Source organism: Heptranchias perlo, chromosome 2 (assembly GCF_035084215.1).
Source record: "Heptranchias perlo isolate sHepPer1 chromosome 2, sHepPer1.hap1, whole genome shotgun sequence".
NCBI classification, from domain to species: Eukaryota; Metazoa; Chordata; class Chondrichthyes; order Hexanchiformes; family Hexanchidae; genus Heptranchias; species Heptranchias perlo.
Genome location: NC_090326.1, coordinates 47600009 through 47616305, shown reverse-complemented (window position 1 = coordinate 47616305; position 16297 = coordinate 47600009). Strand labels below are relative to the sequence as shown.

Genomic DNA, 16297 nt, shown 5'->3' with positions numbered 1-16297 from the left:
TGACAGAATAGTTGATTGCAAATTAATTCCGGAAAATTTTATTTCACTCAGTGATTTTGTTAAGGGACTATTTGGATCAAATCCTCCAATTTAATGTAGAGGAATCTGAGTCTTGCTAGGAGTTGAACGCTTTCTTTTCATTTTTAAAACAATAATTCTTAAGTAAAGTTAACCTTCACAGAAAATATATACAACTTTAATATCAGTGATTTAAAGGAGTGGTAAGCCTTAATTGGCTTTGCGAAGCAGGAAAATGGTTAGTACTGTGAATCCACCACCTCCACTGTGGTAAATAGGGAACGATAGATGTCTGAGATTAACGTGGGCAGTTATCTCATTATAGAGTTTGGCCTTGGGGTTTGTGGCAGTCGTCTGAATCCTGCAGTGAGGTTTATTGCCTTGAAATCAATTCATATGTATAATCTTAAAAAAAAATACATTGGTTTCACTGTTTTATTCAGTTCTGTGCATTTTATGTGTTTGTTTTTTTTCTTTCAACAAAGAGATCTAGGAGTACAGGTTCATAGCTCCTTGAAAGTGGAGTCACAGGTGGATAGGGTGGTGAAGAAGGCATTCAGCATGCTTGGTTTCATTGGTCAGAACATTGAATACAGGAGTTGGGATGTCTTGTTGAAGTTGTACAAGACATTAGTAAGGCCACACTTGGAATACTGTGTACAGTTCTGGTCACCCTATTATAGAAAGGATATTATTAAAGTAGAAAGTGCAGAAAAGATTTACTAGGATGCTACCGGGACTTGATGGTTTGACTTATAGGGAGAGGTTGGATAGACTGAGACTTTTTTCCCTGGAGAGTAGGAGGTTTAGGGGTGATCTTATAGAAGTCTATAAAATAATGAGGAGCATAGATAAGGTAGATAGTCAAAATCTTTTCCCAAAGGTAGGGGAGTCTATAACGAGGGGGCATAGATTTAAGGTGAGAGGGGAGAGATACAAAAGGGTCCAGAGGGGCAATTTTTTCACTCAAAGGGTGGTGAGTGTCTGGAACGAGCTGCCAGAGGCAGTAGTAGAGGCGGGTACAATTTTGTCTTTTAAAAAGCATTTGGACAGTTACATGGGTAAGATGGGTATAGAGGGATATGGGCCAAGTGCAGGCAACTGGGACTAGCTTAGTGGTATAAACTGGGCGACATGGACATGTTGGGCCGAAGGGCCTGTTTCCATGTTGTAAACTTCTATGATTCTATGATTCTTTTGCTCTTGCGACATCTTGTTCATTGACCAGGTACCTCCAAATAGTTGATTTATGATATGCCTAGAGGAAAGAAAAATTATAATATTTCTGCAAGCATTTATCAACTGATATGCGTAATTAAGGACATACATTTTGCACGAGTTGTGTAGAATTTGTGAAGTTAGGGGGAACCACATGAAATTCATTGTCTCCTAAAATCAATATAGGATGCTATTAAAATTCATTGATAAATTTCATGGTCCCCCCCTCCCCAGCTTCATGGATTCTGGTGCAAAATACATTGGATGCAGTGGGGGGAAATAACGCTACTGCTATATGTTTATACATTTATAGTATTTTTTCCATCCAGTTCTCTTCCTTGCCCCACCTTTTCTGGAGGTAGCAACTCCTGCTGGGACACATTTCCACATGAGGCAGTCTCTGGTACTCGCCCAGTAGTTATTGTTCCTGTTTGAGCTGGACAGTGAGCTTTATCAATTTAATGGGCTACTATAGCAGAGCTTGAATCTGTACCCTATCCTGTGTCCACACATGATCAGATCCTGCAGGGGTAGATGGATTTAATCAGGACCATGACCCGTGGCCACTGTTCCTCCTTTTTACCTGCTTAACTGGAGCTCCAGCTGCAGTCATCTAATACAGCACAGACCAGGGATCAAACTTGGAGCCTTCTTAGTGAACGTGGCTCAGTAGCGCACTTTGTGATGCAATTAACCACTGAGACATTTTAATGAAAATAAATTTTCCGTTTTAATTTCTTGATAAGTTTCTCTCCTACCCTCTTAATGTATTTATTAGCTTACTGGGGTATAGTTCCGCTGTTCACCCTCTGACACCTTGCCCAAGGGCCCATTATTTGTAATAAAAACAGAAAATGCTGGTAACATTCAGCAGGCCAGGTGGCATCTGTGGAGAGAGAAACAGTTACGGTTTCAGGTCGATGACCGTTCATCAGAACTGGAAGTTGTTAGAGATGAACAGTTTTTAAGCAAGGAAAAAAGTGGGGTGGGGTTGGGGGGGTGGTGGAAGGAAAATAACAAAAGGGAGAGGTCTGTGATAGCGTGGAGGACAGGAGTGATTAAATGTCAAAAGTGATGATGGTGCAAGACAAAATGAGGTGATAATTAGATAAGTATAGAAACTTATAGTACAGAGCTCCAGTTCTGATGAAGGGTCATCAACCTGAAACGTTAACTCTGCTTCTTTCTCCACAGATGCTGCCTGACTTGCTGAGTATTTCCAGGATTTTCTGTTTTTATTTGAAACAAAAGATGGGTCCAGAGGAGGTGTAAATGGTTATAGCAGGGGAGGAGGGAAGCATGGAAAATCTGGTAAAGAGAAGGCTTCCGTGGCCCAGGAATGTGGCGGAAATAAGACAGGTAGACCCCAGAGGTGCAGACCACCCCGCTGGCCATGTACCAATAGGGGAACCCTACCCCAAGTACCAGCCTACACCTCTTCCATTTCCAGTGCCTATGGTGCAGCTATCGTCCATTATTTGTGTTTGAGCCTTGACGGTGGGTGTTGATAGGCTACTCATCCATTGCTTTGGGAGGAGAAATCGCAGTCGAGCACAATTCTGTCTTCATCCAGTGTCCATATGTGCACACTCACAGGCGCTACTCGATAGCAATCAGGAGAGGAAACCCTGCCTGATTTTCCCCTCCCAAACCGAAGCCAGTTGTAGACCCTTCTGTCACATTTCAGCTGATATTTGGTAACAGCACAGAATGGGAAGCAAATTTAAGTCCTCCCTGATCTGAATGGCTCAACTACTTGTTGGTTAAATTTGCTGAGGCATTTGGGAGTGCTGTGAAAAAAAAAAATTGTTTTTGCACATTAAGAATTTGACCTCATTAACCAGGAGTCTACCATGATATAAGCTATTAAAATGCACAAAGAATTAGATTAAATCATTTATGACTTTATTAAATTAGACTAAATATAAACAGGACAAATTTTCCCAGTGCTACAATGAGCAAGGAAATGTGGGTTGTTTTTGAGCCAAATTTATTGATTGTGACTGGTCGTGAATTGGATTAATAACACATAAAAGGATAAACTGTAATTGTATCTTTTACATGAATATGTTAATGTTAATAAATTGTCTGGTTATTCATAATTCTGTGTTAATCCACTCGAAACAGTAATGACTCAAAGATGCTTGTATAGGTATGCTTATGTACCGAGAGAAAGGAATTAATGTCTTTGCCTTTTCTTTCCCTTAGATGGGTCTGGAAGGTCTCCAGCAGGATTATGTAAGACGAGCTGAATATCCATTTACCTCAGAGCAGAAATGGATGGCTGTCAAATGTGTTCACAGAGCTCAGCAGGTTAAACATACTTTAATCTAGATAACACTCATTCAAACTGTTGTACTAAAGAATCAACCTATTGAACATTCTGTTATGGAAGCATCCTTACCACATGTTGTTTAATGTTTTAAAATTTCATGTAGTAGTCAAATAATTTTAACAAGTATGTTTTGTGTGCACATCCTCTTTATCCACCCCCCCCCCCACCCCCACAATTTGTTTTTTTCAAAGCTGCTGTGCTCCATAATTCTAATGGTCTCATACTAAAAATAACTAATGCCATTTGTCGTAGTTGTTCTTGGACTCGATTCTGCAAACTTCTATAGTAATTAGACCAGAAGTGTAAAGGGGAGACCATTAAATATAAAGAAAGAACTTACATTTGTATAATGCATTTCACCACTTCAGGATGTCCCAAAGTGCTTCACAGCCACTGAAGTACTTTTGAAGTGTAGTCACTGTTGTAATGTAGGTAACGTGGCAGCCAATTTGCACACAGTGACGTTCTGCAAATGGCAGTGAATTCAATGATCAATTAAGCTTTTTTAGTAGTGTTGGTTGAGGGATAAATATTAGCCGGAACAACGGAAAAACTCCACTTTGCTTCTATAAATAGTGCCATGGGATCTTTTACGTCCAACTGAGAAGGCAGACGTGTGATCCTGCCTTTTCCTACATTTAAATTATTAAACCTGTTAAATATAGAGTGGAGCAGTTTACTTGGTTTAACGTCTCATCTGAAAGACGCCACCTCCGACAGTGCAGCACTCCCTCAGTACTGCACTGGAGTGCCAGCCGAGATGATGTGCTGCAGTTCTGGAGTGGAGTTCTTGAACCCACGACCTTTTGACTCGTAGGTGAGACTGCTACCATTGAGCCAAGGCTGACACTTAAAAACATTCCCCACACCCATCCAGGTGATGTCAAAAAAACGTTTCTTTCTACTTTAAAGAGATTAATTAATTGGACAAAGATCTTTTTAAAATGTTGTGTTTAATGGTGCACAGCCATTAGTTTGTGATAAGAATTTTCACTGTTTTACTGGAATATGATGTGATTTGATCATGCTTGTTTAATGGAAATTATATAAATATTGTTCATGCACAATATCGAAGGTTTATATTGTGGAATGTAGTTGCTTTATTGTAAACCAGGCTCATTGGTTTCCTCCCTTACACAGGGAAGGGATGGGCGGGGAATCAAGTCATTTGCTGAGATACTATAATTCTATACTCTGAAAACCCTGCCGGGCTTTTTTAAAGCAATTTTTATTCCAATAACAATGTAGATCTACTTAAGTAGTATCTGCTAATATAGCCTAATGCAGTTTATAACCTGGACCTTGGCATAATTTTAAAATTATATTCTAGTGTTATACCTTTGGCAATAAAATAAACTTGGACAGAACTAGAATTAATTATTTTTCCTGGGCAGTAGTTTTTGCTAAGGATCAGCTTTCAATGCTTGTAATGGCTAAAGCTGAGTTGTTCACATTTCCTCCCCTCATTTCTGATGCTCCAAATTCTGCATCCTTTTTCTGGATTCAGTGAAACTTATCACAGTTTAGATTTGATCTCAAATCACCACAATTATGAGTCAAACTCTAACGACTGTGCTCATTGGGAACAGAGTCTGTTAACATCTAAATCAGAGGGAAATGAGCTTTGGCTCTAAAAGCTGAAGTTGTAATTACCACTAATGTGAGATTTAGAATCTGAACCTACAGGAAACTAAACCATTAGACTTGCAGAATACTAGCTAGCTGTGTTGTACTGGAATTTTGTTACATTTACATTTCACTAACTCTAGTGGCAGAAATCGGGAACATTGGAACAAAATTGACCAAGGTGTTGCACATTGTTCCATGGCCTGAGTATATGTCAAGTAGCATGCCAATGGAAATATTTTCAATTGTTAACGCAGTCTTTTTTTAAACACTGTTAATTGAAGTAAGACCACTTTAAGACTGCTGCAAGAACTCGAGGATAAATAACCTGCCTGACCCAGATTGGTTGTTTAGCTCATACTAACATTGAGGATAATTTCCCTTTGGCAGTAATCAAAACAATGTCCTGTACACCTTAATAAAGTTGCTGAAATCAATTGCAAAGTATGTCATGATAGCTCTACATTCACAAATTTCTTTCCATACAGGATAAAGCCGAGATTTATTTTATGAAAGGGGCTTATGAGCATGTAATTCGATTTTGCTCAAGCTACAGCAGCCAGTCTCAAACACTGCCACTCACCCAGCAACAGAAGGAGTTGTATCACCAGGAAAAAACTTACATGGGCACCGCTGGACTCCGAGGTAATGCTATTTTTTTAAGGTATGAAAACTGTAGTTTATCGGAGTAAACATTCTTCTGTGCACAGAACACTTGTGTGTATTTGTGCATCCACACAAGTGCTGACCTCTCTTTTTTCAGCCTGTTGTTACACCCAAATGCTTAAACAATTTATGTATTTTTAAGATGAGAAAAATGTGGGTTTATCTTTTGTAACTAATTTCCTCTAAACTATAGGCATTAAATTGAAGGGGAGAGAGATTTTACTGAGCAGAGTGGGGGAAGCAAGATGAGGACAATTTCAGACAAATGTTCCATTTGCCCTAGGTCAGAAACCAGCCATTACCCAGAATGATATCTAATATCAAAGAATTGCAGGGCTGCCCTTACCTTCTGACACAATGGGCTCAATTTTAAATCTGAAGTACAGGTGCATTATGGGTGGGGGGAGCAATTAAAGCCGGCAGGACGATATTTAAAGCAGCAGATGTGGTACCTACTTCCACTTCCATAACATTGCCCGCTTCTGCCACTGTCTCACGTCAACTGCCGCTGAAACCCTCATCCATGCTTTTGTCACCTCCAGACTTGACTATTCAAATGCTCTCCTTGTCGGCTTCCCATCCTCCATTCTACACACTCCATAATCTTCAGCTCATCCAAAACTCTGCTGCCCGTATTCTATCCTGCACCAAGTCCTGCTTACTCATCACTCCTATCCTTGCTGACTTACGATGGCTCCTGATCCCTCGTGCCTCCAATCTAAAATTCCATCCTTGTGTTTAAATCTCTTGAGGACCTTGCCCCTCCCTAACTCTGCAACTTCATCCAGCCTTGCAACCCTCTAGACGTTCTTCCAGCTCTGGCCTCTTGTGCATTCCCCACCCTTGGTGGCCATGCCTTCAGCCATTTAGGCTCCATGGTCTGGAATTCCCTCTCTAAACCATCTGTCTTTCCACCTCTCTCTCCTCCAAAATTCTCCTTAAAACCAACCTCTTTGACCAAACTTTTGGTCACCACTTAAGGAGTTAGGAGATAAATTAAAAAGCAGGACTTCAAAGTAGTGATCTCAGGATTACTACCAGTGCCACGTGCTAGTGAGTATAGGAACAGGAGAATAGACAGGATGAATGCGTGGCTGCAGGGATGGTGTAGGAGGGAGGGATTTAGATTCCTGGGACATTGGGACCGGTTCTGGGGAAGGTGGGACCTGTACAAGCGTGACGGGTTACACCCGAGCAGGACCGGGACCAATGTCCTCGCGGGGGTGTTTGCTCGTGCTGTTGGGGAAGGTTTAAACTAGAGCGGCAGAGGGATGGGAACCTGAGCGGGGAGTCAGAAGAGAATAAAGTTGAGAGCAGCAAGAGAGGGGAAGACCCAGGGGAAATTTATAATATAAATAGTACAAACAGTTGTTCAAGAACAAGTGAAAGGGAAAAGTGTAGAGCAGCGGAAAGAAAGTGTACTTTAGGCATGACAGATAAAATAAAAACTAGAAGGCGTAAGGCAATTAACCCAGCATCAAAGCTGTGGCAGGGGGTTGGGAACCTGAGCAGAGAGACAGAGGAAAGCGTGTCAGGAAGGGACAGAAGGTATGGAGTAAAAGGTAAAGTGTTAAAAAAGGAAAAAGCAGGAACTAAGTGTCACAAAACATATTTGAAAGTTCTTTATCTGAATGCACGTAGCATTCGTAACAAAATGGATGAGTTAACGGCACAAATAACTACGTATGGGTATGATCTTGTGGCCATTACAGAAACATGGCTGCAGGGTGACAACGACTGGGAATTAAATATGCCAGGGTATTTAACAATCAGAAAGGACAGGCAGGAAGGAAGGGGAGGTGAGGTGGCTATGTTAATAAAGGAAGGAATCACTGTAATACAGAGAAATCATATTGGGACAAAGGATCAGGATAATGAAACAGTTTGGGTAGAGATAAGGAATAATAAGGGGAACAAAACACTAGTGGGCGTAGTATATAGGCCTCCTAATAGTTGCAACTCTGCTGGAAGAAGTATTAATCAGGAAATAGTCGGGGCATGTGATAAGGGAACAGCTATAATTATGGGGGATTTTAACTATCATATTAACTGGACAAATCAAATTGGGCAGGGCAGCCTTGAGGAAGAGTTTATTGAGTGTATTAGGGATGGATTTCTTGAGCAGTATGTAACTGATCCTACAAGGGGGCAAGCAACCTTGGACCTGGTCCTGTGTAATGAGCCAGGATTAATTAATTAATGTCCTAGTTAAGGATCCCCTTGGAATGAGTGACCATAACATGGTTACATTCCATATCCAATTAGAGGGTGAGAAGGTTGGTTCTCAAACAAGCGTACTGAGCTTGAATAAAGGAGACTATGATGGTATGAGAGCGGAATTGATTAAAGTGGACTGGGAAAATAGATTAAAGGGTAAGACGGTACATGAGCAGTGGTGTTCATTTAAGGAGTTATTTTACAACTTTCAAAAAATATATATTCCACTGAGGAAAAAAGGGTGTAAAAGAAATGACAGCCATCCGTGGCTAAGTAAAGAAATTAAGGATAGTATCCGACTAAAAACAAGGACATATATGGTAGCCAAACTTAGTGGGAGGATAGAAGATTGGGAAGTCTTCAAAAGACAGCAAAAAGTAACTAAAGGATTGATTAAGAAAGGGAAGATAGATTATGAAAATTAAATTAGCAAAAAATATAAAAACAGATAGCAAGAGTTTCTATAGTTATATAAAAAGAAAAAGGGTGGCTAAGGCAAACGTAGGTCCCTTAGAGGATGAGACCGGGAAATTAATGGTGGGAAATATGGAGATGGCAAAAATGCTGAACAAATATTTTGTTTCAGTCTTTACGGTAGAGGACACTAAGAATATCCCAACATTGGACAAACAGGGGGCTCTAGGGGGTGGGGGAGGAGCTAAATACGATTAAAATCACTAAGGAATTGGTACTCAGTAAATTAATGGGACTCGAGGCGGATAAATCCCCTGGACCTGATGGCTTATATCCGAGGGTCTTGAGGGAAGTGGCAGTAGGGATTGTGGATGCTTTGGTAATAATTTTCCAAAATTCTCTGGACTCGGCAAAGGTCCCGGCAGATTGGAAAACTGCTAATGTAACACCCTTATTTAAAAAGGGTAGTAGGCAGAAGGCTGGAAATTATAGACCAGTTAGCCTAACATCTGTGGTGGGTAAAATTTTGGAGTCTGTTATTAAGGAGACAGTAGCGGAACATTTGGATAAACATAATTTAATAGGACAAAGTCAGCATGGCTTTACGAAGGGGAAGTCATGTCTGACAAATTTGCTTGAGTTCTTTGAGGACATAACGTACAGGGTGGATAAAGGGGAACCAGTGGACGTAGTGTATTTAGACTTCCAGAAGGCATTCGACAAAGTGCCACATAAAAGATTATTGCTCAAGATAAAGAATCACTGGATTGGGGATAATATTCTGGCATGGGTGGAGGATTGGTTATCGAACAGGAGGCAGAGAGTTGGGATAAATAGTTCATTCTCGGACTGGCAACCAGTAGCCAGTGGTGTTCCGCAGGGGTCGGTGCTGGGTCCCCAACTCTTTACAATCTATATTAACGATTTGGAGGAGGGGACCGAGTGTAACATATCAAAGTTTGCAGATGATACAAAGATGGGAGGGAAAGTAGAGAGTGAGGAGGACATAAAAAACCTACAAGGGGATAGAGACAGGCTGGGTGAGTGGGCGGAGATTATGCCGATGCAATACAATATTGGAAAATGTGAGGTTATGCACTTTGGCAGGAAAAATCAGAGAGCAAGTTATCATCTTAATGGCAAGAAACTGGAAAGTACTGCAGTACAAAGGGATCTGGGGGTCCTAGTGCAAGAAAATCAAAAAGTTAGTATGCAGGTGCAGCAGGTGATCAAGAAGGCCAACGGAATGTTGGCTTTTATTGCTAGGGGGATAGAATATAAAAACAGGGAGGTATTGCTGCAGTTATATAAGGTATTGATGAGACCGCACCTGGAATACCTCATACAGTTTTGGTCTCCATACTTAAGAAAAGACATACTTGCTCTCGAGGCAGTACAAAGAAGGTTCACTCGGTAAATCCCGGGGATGAGGGGGTGGACATATGAGGAGAGGTTGAGTCGATTGGGACTCTACTCATTGGAGTTCAGAAGAATGAGAGGCGATCTTATTGAAACATATAAGATTGTGAAGGGGCTTGATTGGGTGGATGCGGTAAGGATGTTCCCAAGGATGGGTGAAACTAGAACTAGGGGGCATAATCTTAGAATAAGGGGCTGCTCTTTCAAAACGGAGATGAGGAGAAACTTCTTCACTCAGAGGGTGGTAGGTCTGTGGAATTTGCTGCCCCAGGAAGCTATGGAAGCTACATCATTAAATAAATTTAAAACAGAAATAGACAGTTTCCTGGAAGCAAAGGGAATTAGGGATTACGGGGAGCGGGCAGGAAATTAGACATGAATTTAGATTTGAGGTTAGGATCAGATCAGCCATGATCTTATTGAATGGCGGAGCAGGCTCGAGGGGCCAATTGGCCTACTCCTGCTCCTATTTCTTATGTTCACTCCTAATGTCTCCATTGGTTTGTCATCTATTTTTGTCTTATTACGCCTCTTTGAAGCACTGTGGCATGTTTTTCTGCTTTAAAGGCACTATATAAATGCAAGTTGTTGTTATCTGGACAGCCATTATGTTTCTTTATGTTCATATTCCTAATTAAATTAAAATAAATAAGTTGAGGGCTGCAAGTTGATTTTTGGTCTATGCTGAGTTAGCTGATCTCAGCCATGGCATCTGAAATGGCATTGAAGTTGGTCTCATCACCCTGGGTTAAAGAGGGCAAAATCATTCAGGGTTCTCAATCCTGGTTGCTATCTCGTGATTCGTGCTGGAAATACGTGTGTGTGGTTATCAGGTGGTGCCCCTGAAGTTGGGTCGCCTGCTGACACACTCTGTTAAGGCAACTTGAGCAACATACCAGAAGAGAATTGTAAACAATTTTACAACACCAAGTTATAGTCCAGCAATTTTATTTTAAATTCACAAGCTTTCGGAGGCTTCCTCCTTCGTCAGGAGGCTTCCTCCTTCACATCGTTCACCTGATGAAGGAGGAAGCCTCCGAAAGCTTGTGAATTTAAAATAAAATTGCTGGACTATAACTTGGTGTTGTAAAATTGTTTACAATTGTCAACCCCAGTCCATCACCGGCATCTCCACATCATGACTACCAGAAGAGAAACAGTGCTTGTGGAACTGTACCCTACCAAGGAGTTAACATTTTGGAGAGAGGAGGGGAAAGAAATTAACAAGTGAAAAAGTTGGCTTTTGAAAAAGTACATTGTTGCAAGTAATCTGGTAATGTTTTTAATAATTATATGTACTCCCATCTAATGTGATGAAATCATTTACTTAAGAACTGTTATAGCATTTAGAACAATTTTAAATAATGCTGATGTAGGAATGTATAGACTAAGATACTATGTACACAGCTAACTCCTTAGTATTCAGAATTCTTTGTAGAGCTGGCTTGGTGTGTATTGCAATGCTGTGTAACAGTCTAAGGGTTTTCATTGCTAGAGGACCCTGAGATTTTAGAACACTCTTCAAGCATACAGTTATTTGTTTTTTATGTGGTACCTGCAGTCCATGTCATACTGTGATTTCATGTAAAATGGCTAGTGTACCACGTGTAAAAGTATTACAAAATTTCCTTTCATCTTTTCATGGTAGAAAACAGTCTAAAGTAGCTACTATGCCAAATGCCAGGAAGGAGAGTAAAATTACTTTTGTGACAAAAGCACTCCTATTGTTACAACATCATGTGGAAAGAAGGTTATAAGAATAGTTGTAATGTACAGCATGTCACTTAGCAGATATATTATAGGTGCAAGCTTGTTTCCATTTGTGAGAAATATTTTTATTCAGGATGATGTGTAAATCTGTCATGACAATGTATGTATTGATGTTTTCATGATAGCAAATAATGTTTGGTATTCTTTCCACCCAGTACTCGCTTTAGCTTCTGGACCTGAACTTGGACAACTCACGTTCCTGGGGCTGGTGGGAATTATTGATCCACCAAAGTCAGGTGTAAAGGAAGCAGTCACTACACTGATCAATGCAGGAGTTGTAATCAAAATGGTCACTGGAGATTCACAAGAGACAGCAGTTTCTATAGGTAATATACTGGCTCAGTATTAGTATCAAAAATTACAGCTGGTAGGTAGTGTTATAAAAGATGCACCTTAACTCGATGATTACATTTTCTGTTTTACTATGTCCCCAATTAATTCTCTATTTCATCAACATTGTCAAACATTATTAGTGTTATATCTTAGATGTTAGACTTTTCCTGCAGATAACATATTTTCCTCGTGTTTTACCAGCAAATTGGTGGGCTGATGTATTCACTCATATAAATACATTAGGAAAAAGTAAAGAAACAAACTTTCCACACTATTCTTTTGTGTTTTCACTTACACTCACTTTTTTTGAAGTAAAGTTAAGCTTCCCTGAATGTATTCATTCATTTCTGGACACTGCACCCCAGGAAGGATAGATAAGCCTTGGATGGTTGCTGCACGGATTCACCAGAATGATACCGGGGCCAAAAGGGTTAAATTATGAGACCAGGTTACATAGATTAGGCTTTTATTCCCTTGAATATAGGGAATTAAGGGGAGATCTAATTGATGTGTTTAAGATGATTAAAAGATTTGATAGGCTAGATAGAGAGAAACTATTTTCTCGGGTAGGAGGGTCCAGAACAAGGGTGCATAATCTTAAGATTAGAGCTAGGCCATTCAGGGGTCATGTCAGGAAGCACTTCTTCACACAAAGGGTAGTGGAAATCTGGAACACTCTCCCTCAAAACGCTGTTGAGGCTAGCTCAATTGAAAAATTCAAAACTGAGATTAATAGATTTTTGTTAGGTAAGGGTATTAAGGGTTATGGAACCAAGATGGAGCTAAGATACAGATCAGCCATGATCTAATTGAATGACCGAACAGGCTCGAGGGGCTGAATGGCCTTCATCTGTTTCTATGTTCCTGGTGGCCTGGTGAGTAAAGGCACTACACAGTACATCTCTAAGCAGTACAAGACTAGAAGGAAACTGGTTTGATCGCCAATTTGTGTGGAATTAACTAATCTCTGCAGGGCAGCATTTGGGATGCTATAATTGGCCTCAGTGCCCCTAGGGCCTAGGGAGTGAAGCAACCAGCCCAATTTTCCCCTCTCTAACCAAAAAGGAATTAGGCCAATTTAATGCCTCTACTGCTATCCTGTCTGAGATTAGCTAATTTAGTACAGACTGTGAATCAAACCTGAAACCTTCCTGGTCTGTAATTCACTGCTTAAACCCACTGAGGCATTTGGGGAGCACAGGAGCAATTCTGAATATCAGCTGAAATCCTGAGGTTGAATAATAACCTTTAGTTTCTCACTGTATTTTTTAGATGGAATAATATGTGCACAGGTAATTACACGTGTTGAGAAATATTTGTGGTTCAAATACACCTTCTACAGTCACGCAATCTCCTTTGCTCCTCCCAGAACCTTGAGCCAATTTAGGAAAACATTCTGGGAAATTGCTCTCCGACCTCTAAAGGCAATCAAGCAAGCTCCAGAAGACCGTGGTAACTGAAACCACTGGTCCCAGTTAATCCAGCTCCCTTCAATAATTTGATAAGTCTTCCACTCCACTCACTGGAACAATGTGAAGCACAATAGGATCTTTCTTACCATGAGGTTGCTATATTAAAGCAAGTTGTTGTTACCCATTCAGCTGTTCTCATTCTTTATTCTCAATGTTTTTGTTTACTTTTTCGATATTCTCTTCTTTTATTTTGTCCTGATTTTCCCCCCTAATTTGATAGTTGGGGGCAAATAGTATTCGTTATTTCTGAACAGTGCCATCCAGTGGTAGAAATTGGATACTTTGACACTGAAATGTACAAATTTCTTTGTCACTCTATTTCCTGAAAGTTTATTTCCTTGCAATCTGCATTTTGTCAGAACATGGAGTTTTTCTGTAGCAAGAGTTCTGACATTTATTCTGACATAATGGCATCAGTTTTTCATTCAAAAACAGCAATGGGGAACAGAAAAACAAGATGCAGTATAATGCATTTACTGATGTACCTGTTGATCTAAACCCATTTCAGTCCTGTAATTCTAGAAGGGCAGGATTTCTAGTGGGTAAAATGTAGACATTATGGTGGTACATTATCATGCCAAGAAAAATTCAGCCCAATGGAACTAAGATTGAAGTAAATAGTAGGCTATGGGGATACTTGGTGGGTTGAGGTTTGGATTGAACTAAGGTGGGAATCAACAATTAGTGTAATTGAATGAGTGCCACTCCTGCCTGAGCAAACAACTTTAATTTTTATAGCATTTTTTGTGTAAAGAAAATATCTCTTAGCACTTAAAAAAGCAGGAAAAGGTGGACACAGAGAAGGGGAAAAGAAATTGGGAGAGGAAGCCAAAGGCATGATCAAGATGAAGAGTGTTTACGAGACTTTTGAAGGTATGGAGGGTTGTGACCCGGGCAAAGAGATTTTGGAAAATAATTCCAGAAGGCGGGTGTATATTGACTGAAAAAACAGTCCCTGATGGTAAAGCAAAAAACGCAAAGTAACTCCATGTTAGAGAAGCAATGGGTATATTCAGGGACTTGAGTCTGGAGAATGTCATTCAGATAGGGTGGAGTGAAGCTTAGAAAGGATATGATTTTTGGGGGTTAAGGAAGCCAATTGAGTTTGATGCGGATGAGTGCCTATACTATTACTTGTACAATCGGTTACGGTAATAAGCCAGGGATATTTACATATACTTTAAAGTTCAGAGAAGGAAAACAAAATTAAATTAACATGAGGCTATGTTAAATATGGTACGTTTAAACAGATACTAGTAAAAGATTGCCGACTGACCATTTTATTAAGCCCATGAAGTCTGAAATCTCCCACTGAAACATCTGCCTGTTCAATAGATGAATATCATTCAGTAAACTTACTAACATCAAAAAGTAATCAGTTGGTTGAATAATAAATGGAAAGAAAAATGTTGCTGTGTTAGCCATCTTTATTTAGTCTTAAGATTAAGTACAAACTATTTGGAATAATTTGATATTGGATACATATGTGCTTTTAATTTTTGTACAGTACTTAAGCTGGACAATAGTGGATACTTCATGTAAACTCACTTTTTCAACAAGATGTTTTACTTGTATGCAGCCACCCGTTTGGGCTTGTACTCCAAGGGATGCCAAACACTCTCAGGAGAAGAAATAGATTCACTGGATATTCAACAGCTATCACAAGTAGTACCAAAGGTATGTTATATCATTTGTAAAGTGAAACCTTATTTTACACAGGTGTGGATGATAATTAGCTGGAGGCTCATCTGAAGAAGAATCTGTACATTTGTTTGTGGAATTAAAGTGTTGTACAGAGGTTCACAACAGAGCTTGGTCTATATTGTACGGTTTTAAATTGTGTAGCAAGCCCACAATGCCTTCAATCTCAGAACATTCACAAACTCACTAGGAATCAATCCCATCAGCTGATTCCATTGTGCTTTATATAGTTGTGTTTAGGAGCTTTGCAGTATTTGGATAAGCAGTTACACTTGGAAAGCCTTCAATTGTTTGTCCGGATTAATAGAACTAGACTAAATCCTACTGTAACTAAAAAAAAATTAACCTGTCTCTCAAACAATTATTAATATTTGTATGAGTTACAGTAAACAACCTTTAACAGTCCATTACAATGTATAGAACTGATAAAATGGTGTAGCAAAACAATAACTTTAATTGATGCACATGACAGAATTTGCAGACTAAAGGCTCTATTGTACTGTAATTTTTCTGTTTTTGCACCACATCGATGCAACAAGACAAAGTGTAACTGGGGTTTGATGTCACCCATCTGAGAGACATTTGAGTTTTGGCAAGTGGAGTAAAAACCCCTTGAGAAAGTAACCTCTCGCTGTTTGGACTTCACTGACTGAAATTTAACTGGAGCAACACCATCTTTTTAAATATTAAAACTAAATTTTGTAATGATCCAACTTTTACATTTTTAATGTTAAGAAAGAGCTGGCAGAACAAGTCGGTCTTTTATTAACTTAAAAAATCTTAGTAGCCAGTAAGTGCAGCTCTGCCTGTGCATTTAAGTATATTTGCAGAGAGCTCTACCTTGACCAAGTACAAAGCAGTGTGGAACCAGGAGTATAAAAATAAGTATGGTCATATAGTGATTATAGTACCAGATTAACGAGTTAAAATTTCACCGTGGCAAGTTGAAATTGAATTTGGTAAATCTGGTAATTTGTGGACTGGCACCAGGAAATGTGATCATGAAAGCCACAGAATTGTTGTAAAAAACCAACTGGTTCAGTAATGTCTTTAAGGGCAGACAACCTGCCACCCTTACCTGATCTGGCTTATACCTGACTCCAGTCCT

General features: G+C 39.8%; 2 protein-coding genes across 5 annotated transcripts in view; one reads left to right on the top strand and one right to left on the bottom strand.

Annotated features, from left to right (window-relative positions):
• The window catches only part of aste1b (asteroid homolog 1b), a 58846-nt gene that overhangs the window by 2716 nt on the left and 39833 nt on the right, over positions 1 to 16297 (bottom strand). The window contains exon 4 of one of the 3 annotated variants that reach the window (XM_068001845.1): positions 1040 to 1276. The exons of the other annotated variants lie outside the window; for them this stretch is intronic. Coding sequence (XP_067857946.1) covers positions 1126 to 1276 — 151 coding nt within the window. The 3' untranslated portion in view covers positions 1040 to 1125. Of the gene's footprint in view, positions 1 to 1039; positions 1277 to 16297 lie in introns of those variants that run through there. 3 annotated transcript variants of the gene reach the window in all.
• Positions 1 to 16297, top strand: part of atp2c1 (ATPase secretory pathway Ca2+ transporting 1) — a 103089-nt gene that overhangs the window by 72441 nt on the left and 14351 nt on the right. For both annotated transcript variants that reach the window (XM_068001842.1, XM_068001843.1), the window contains 4 exons: positions 3445 to 3549; positions 5686 to 5842; positions 11839 to 12009; positions 15068 to 15165. In XM_068001842.1, the coding sequence (XP_067857943.1) occupies positions 3445 to 3549; positions 5686 to 5842; positions 11839 to 12009; positions 15068 to 15165 (531 nt within the window). The remainder of the gene's footprint in view (positions 1 to 3444; positions 3550 to 5685; positions 5843 to 11838; positions 12010 to 15067; positions 15166 to 16297) is intronic.